Source organism: Colletotrichum spaethianum (genome assembly GCF_022836535.1).
Source record: "Colletotrichum spaethianum MAFF 239500 DNA, contig08, whole genome shotgun sequence".
Classification (NCBI taxonomy): Eukaryota; Fungi; Ascomycota; class Sordariomycetes; order Glomerellales; family Glomerellaceae; genus Colletotrichum; species Colletotrichum spaethianum.
Window position 1 is genome coordinate 1,234,090 of NW_026054778.1, and position 5,912 is coordinate 1,240,001.

The 5,912-nt window shown below is 57.1% G+C and overlaps 1 protein-coding gene across 1 annotated transcript; it reads left to right on the forward strand.

The window, feature by feature from the left end:
- Positions 1–499: 499 nt before the first annotated feature.
- On the forward strand, positions 500–906 carry ColSpa_04176 (uncharacterized protein; the record flags this gene model as incomplete). The annotated part of the gene is made up of 2 exons (XM_049270388.1): positions 500–652; positions 796–906. The coding sequence occupies 2 exons, from the start codon at positions 500–502 to the stop codon at positions 904–906; spliced, it is 264 nt and encodes an 87-aa protein (XP_049126345.1).
- Positions 907–5,912: the final 5,006 nt, after the last annotated feature.

Here is a 5,912-nt window from a genome sequence, read left to right on the forward strand (position 1 = left end):
TCCTGCCGCGTAGAGAAGAAAAAAAAGAGAACATCCTACAGTAAGCGTGTCTTTGGGAAAGTCCGACCGACATTCCTATCTCTCGGCCGGGTTCGTGGGTTCGTGGGAGAGTCATGTCAGATGAATTTAAAAATGTCGATTGCAGATCATTTCATCATTCCAGCATTCCCACTCTCCACAGTTCAACGCTGCCAAACCAAAAGTCGATTGTGATCTCTTTCGACTTCCCCAATCTTTGAACCAAACAAAATCCCATGCCAACGTCGCTACCGACTCAGACACCAGCCTGCCAACAAGCCAGTTCTCCTACCGCACGCCGAGCCCCCCTTGGGCAAAATCTAGAACATGAATGTCTCCAAACCGAGCCCCTTCCTTCTCGAAGCCGAGTTGGCGATGGGCTCGCGTTGACTGGTCTTTGCGCGTGCTGTCTTGCCCTCTCGAGATGTGGCCGTCCACACAGCCAACGGACCAACCACTGGTTTCAGTTTGAACCACCCCCATGAAAGCCGCCGCCGTCGCCCCCCTTCTCCGCGGCTCAGCGTTAGCCGCCAAAGATATTGTTCCCGGACGCTGGACAACCTGTTCCAACATTCCAGCCAAGCAGTCTGAACACAGCCAACTTTGCGCCCCGGGCGGCAAAGCTGCGATCACTGTACGCTCACCATCCCCATCGCAAGTAGGGGTCCCCTTTTCGAGAAAACTCAACCCAGCTCATCGGTCATGCCGCCAGTGGTCCTCCCCCCCCCCCCCCCCCCCCCCCCCCCCCCCCCCCCCCCCCCCCCCCCCCATTTGCAGTGTCACAAGTCGCGATGGGATGGGGGATACTTCATCGGTTTTGATTTGTCGGAAACAGTGGTAGACAATGACTACATTGCCACCCTGACCGATCCGGTTACCAAGGTTTAGTGTGGAGGGAGTCAGGGATCCAATCTAGACTCTCCTCTCCATCTAGTGTAACACGGCATCTCCATCTGCCCCAAACAAAGGAGGCGACAATGACGAGCGGAGGTCCGTCTTGAGGCTCAGGTTGACGCTGGACCACCGAACCCACCGCGGCCGGCATGTCCACAATGTAGGCGCAGGCCTCATCTGTCGGCGGCCGACCGAGAACGGGGACTCCCCGTCTCGGAATCTCCAACGGTCGTCTCCATTCTGTCGATATGGGATCCGCGCTGTCAATCACTGGACGGGCAGCGCCATCTTCATGGAGATCAAGGTTCAACGAGAGATTCGCCGTGCCATTTTGGTGGGCAAGCTTCAGGTGACTCAGTTCGGGGGGCGAGTTTTCCATCGCGCACCGTCATCCGGACCGCGTGGCATGCAGGAAAGCAGAGACAGGATCGAGAAAGCCACACCTAAAGGCAGCATTCCATAGTTCCTGATCGACATGTGTGGTGTCTGAGCAGCTAGCTGGCCGGCTCGTTCTTGTTCGCTGCGTAAACCAGAAACGGGCATTTTCTTTGACAAGCAGAGACATCCCTCCGACTCTGCTCTCGGCAAAATCCCTGCACGCCCTCGTATGGGACTTTCCGAGGCATGGGGCAGCTTACATCGTGGGTTTCCCCTTCATGGATGATACCTTTACCTGACAGGCGGCGGCCATGATGGTCGATATTGACTCTCTACCAGATTTAGGAACACCCAATAGTTGCTGCTCGTATACGTGCTCTATTTTACTCTCACCGTTCGTCAATCTCCCCCGTCGAGGCATGGCATTACCCACCGATTCGTCCCATGTCTCTGCCTCGCTCCCCACACGCCGGGGGGGCACCATCGTCATCCTCTGCCTCGTCCCTCACCAAAAAAACGAAGACGACGTTGACGTTGACGTTGACGTTGGACGCATGGGATGGATGGTGGAGGCGAGGAGGAGAAAGGAGGGCGCTCGGATGTCTGATACAACTCTCGCCCTGGCAAGGCCCGGCAGAGCCTCCTTTGTTCGATCGTCGCATGAACCCAGATTTGTTTCTTTTGACGAGCATGCTGCTGCGGCGGCGCGCCCGGCAGGCGGCAACAAACTGAACAAAGACAGTGCCCCTCCCCTCCCCTTCCCTTTCACCCAAAACAGGCCCCTTCTCTCACTCTCTCTCAGACTCACACTTGCGCATAGCTCATCGCAATTTCGCGATCGGAGATCCAAAAACACTCCGTCAAACAATCTAGTGTGAAAACGCAAAAATGCGACAAATGAGATGACGAGACTAGTGTGATCCTCAAACCCTCTGTTTCTCCTCTGGCGCCCCCCCCCCCTCTCCTCTTGCCAGGCCTTGCCTGGTGTCTTGCCTGTGGCTTGCGAATCCCGCTGAAGGAACGCGGCAGGAGATCGTTGGAGGCAATTTCTCGTCGTCCGCACTGTCGCCGCCGCACCACGGGGAGGCCGTCGTACAGTGTAACAGTGTGAGAGGGACTATCTCGATCCAGGCGTGCCCCCCACCCATGCAGCTTTCCAATCCAGGTTGCTGCGCGGGAGATTAGGAGCGTCGGGGGCCTGCTTGTTCTTGGTCGAAATTCGAAGCTACACTTATTTTCCTCGACGTCTTGGCAAATCTGAAACAGCGGGACCCCCTGAGCGGTCGGGTGGGACCCACCCAATGAGTTCGAAAAAGAAAGCGTGGCAGCGACGAACCGACCTCCGGCGACTGCACCAAATTTGACCACTTACCAACAGGGAAAAATAGAGAGTGGCACCTCGGCATCGCAGGGCAGGCGCGCAGATGGACTGGGGGTCCGAAGGGAGGAAGGACTGAATGAGGTAGCAGGTCCCTCACCTCTGGCACCCACCCGTTCATGACTTGTCGCGAGCATCACTGGCAATATCCGTAACAGCAAGAGCAACTAAGTACCTGCCGCCGAATACCTGTACTAGGTAAGACGCAGGAGGGGCAGATAGACAGAGACAGAAGCCGCCATTTTCGAAATGTCGGTCTGTTCATCAGCCAACACGTCCATTCTGCTCTGCACGCACAGGGAACATCCCGCTTCGCCCTTCTCGACCACTTTCCCTCCATCACACGCCCACACGTCGTCCTCTCCCTCGTCATTCGTGCACGCGTCTATTTTGGGCGCCTATTTTCCGGTAAATTACCACACTGCAGGTCGGCCCTTTCCGGTCCACGGCCACTGACTCTTCCCCCTCTGCTCAGCGCCCCGTTATTGCTGCCCTCGAGCTCCTGCGGGACGACGACCCCCGGCCACTGATTCCAGAGTCTCGAATCGTCACCTGAAGAGGATATGGGGCTCCAATTCCCCTCCAATGTCGTTAAACTGAGCAACCCCCGGTAGCAGTCTGTGTCACCGTTCCTCCCAGAATCCGGGGCTGTTGCAACTGCCCGCCTTCCTCTTCAAGGGACGACGACGGCTAGATAGGTACAATCGCATAGGTACGCAGCACAGGGACACAAGTCAGTCGTCCCCATTCGGGATTCCCGTCTGATGAACCTCACCAAAATAGGGTTCGGGAGATGAGGACAGAACGGGAAAACTCTCCATGCACGTCCAAATGCACGCGAGCAGCAGAAACTCTCGCGAATCCTGCGCGTGTACTTGCGCACTCGCAGACGCTCTCACCACGACAAGCTCCTCTCCCCTGCCCGACCCGTGCGCAAAAAAGGACGATGCATATCATCCAATTCGCATCGCCGCTCCAGCCCACCTTCATTTCGCCCGCCATCGATTCGGTCAGTGTGGGTTTGACTCTGCCCGGTCCCGAAATAAACCCTCATCTCCTTCTTGATACCGGGCACGCGTCTATTTGCGCTGGCGTATGTGCTGGCCACGCATAACGGTAATATCAGCAAGGCAGTTGAGTTGACACAGCCAAGCCACCCGCTACAACTTGCAAGCTTTGAACGGCAGATCCACGTCTGTCAAGACGATACGCTGCAACCAGAGGATCCTGGACCATCAGGCGAACCTGTTCACGCGCGGCGAAGCAAGACCTCTATCCAGGCCCCTGGACGATGTGTCCGCCCGATCGTGATCCCTCATTCGAGGGATTCAAACCTGGCATCCCCACCTCGTCGGCCGTTTTCCCTGTTCTCTCGTATGCCCGCAGAAGATGCTTCAACTCTCCAACACCCGTGAACCCATGCCATGCCTGGGGGAATCTAGGAACCACGACACGATCCCAGTCCGTGTGCAATTTCACCAAAGGGCCTTGCTCGGCCGAGCCTCAAATCCGTTACCGTTTTGGGACGACGCCTGGTCGGGGACTGCTTATTGCTCTCCAATCTGCTGCCCGTCGCCCCAGCAATGCAAGACTACCGGAGCATTGACCAGCCCGCCCGCCTTCTGGATCGGCGAACGAGCCCGTTGCTGCCTCTCTCTCTCTCTCTCTCTCCCTCGTCATCCTGCCTCGAAGCTTCGCCTGGCCAGGCCATGAGGAGACAATGCTGGGGTCGTCATCCTCTCTCTTTCGTCTCTGTCTCGTCTCATCAAACGACGCTGCACACGCACGCATCTGGTCGCTCAGCCCTGGAAGGCGGACACTCTGTGCTTCATGCGCCACGGTTCCCTACCCGGATTGGGGAACACGCGCGGTCTAGGCCTTGTCAGGCAATCCCGGCTTGTCTGCTTTCTGTCTGCGGCTCGCAGCCAACTTTAACCCACTTGGTCCAATCTCTCAGTCTCGCTCGCTCTCCATGAAAACCTTCTAGCCTTGGGGCGGCTGGGAGTTGAGTTGGGCCTCGTCACTTGAAAGGTTTCGAACAGATGCCGCGTCAGAGGTTGACAGCCATAATCTCATCGTTCCACCACGGGCCAGATCATCAAATGACACTGAGGCCACCAACGGCTGCCGCTCTACAGCCCGCACAATCCGTCGGGGGTCACTCAAGATGGTATGCGATTTTTGGGTCTCTCTCGTCTCAGCTTTGGTAGGGCCTTCTGCCATCTCAAAAGCTAGACCTCTCTTCTCTTCGCCAGAACTTGAAGATGCGGATCAAACATGCGTGATGCCTGGCACGACTGTGGACACTTGACTCCCCCGGTAACCCCTTCAAGGCACCCTGGGGCACGGGCACGAAACTGGCGACATGCCGTTTCAGCATCCCTCGCCCACCTGGCCCACGACCACGTCGCCCTAGTGACTGTGCACGTGAGGTCGTACGGGAAGACGACGACGACGACGACGGGCAGTGCTCCGTTGTGTAAGTTGTGTCGGTAGTCCGACAACTGCGCGGGGTTAATTTTTATTTATTTTTTGCGTTTTGGACAGATTTGTCTCCAGGTTATCTGATACTCCAAGCGGGCGGGAGATATGCATTTGAGCTAGTTTTACTTCGGACGCTCCATCCTCTTCGTGGTCCCCCCACCCTCCTCACGGCCCGTTTTGAGACGTCGACGGCGTGTGTATCCGCCGCCGCCCGAGATTCGTGTCTTGACGCGCCCACCTCGAACCTTCCCACCACACCAAACCACTATCTTGGGAACACGCGCTACTGCACGGCAAAACCTTTGCTTGCACACTTTCGCGTTCACTTTAAGGTTGACGCCTGTAACCCGATCACGACAGTCAATGACAAGGAGCCATCCCCAGCGGGCGATAAACTATGGCCCCCAAATCGAAACCTGCCCCGTCGTCTTCTGCCCGCACGATGGTCTGGACTACTATAACCGGTGCCCGATGCGGTCGGCAAGTCAGGTTGTCCCGTCGAGCCTTGTCATTCAGCCTAATCTTGCCTCTGGCACGGCACAGGAGCGGGCTCCGGGCGTTGCTCGTGCAAGTTTGAGGAAGGGGCTTCGGCCTAAATCAGGGCTCCTTTTCTTCCGAGCCTGAATCCGGCTTCCCTCCTCAGAGTTGGTTCATCCAAGCCGGTGTTATGACTAGTTGCGTCGTCGACCATCGGTCCGCCTGTTGGCCATGGAGGCAAAGGCAGATGGACAAGTCCCGTATTGTGCCCGCGGCCTACATA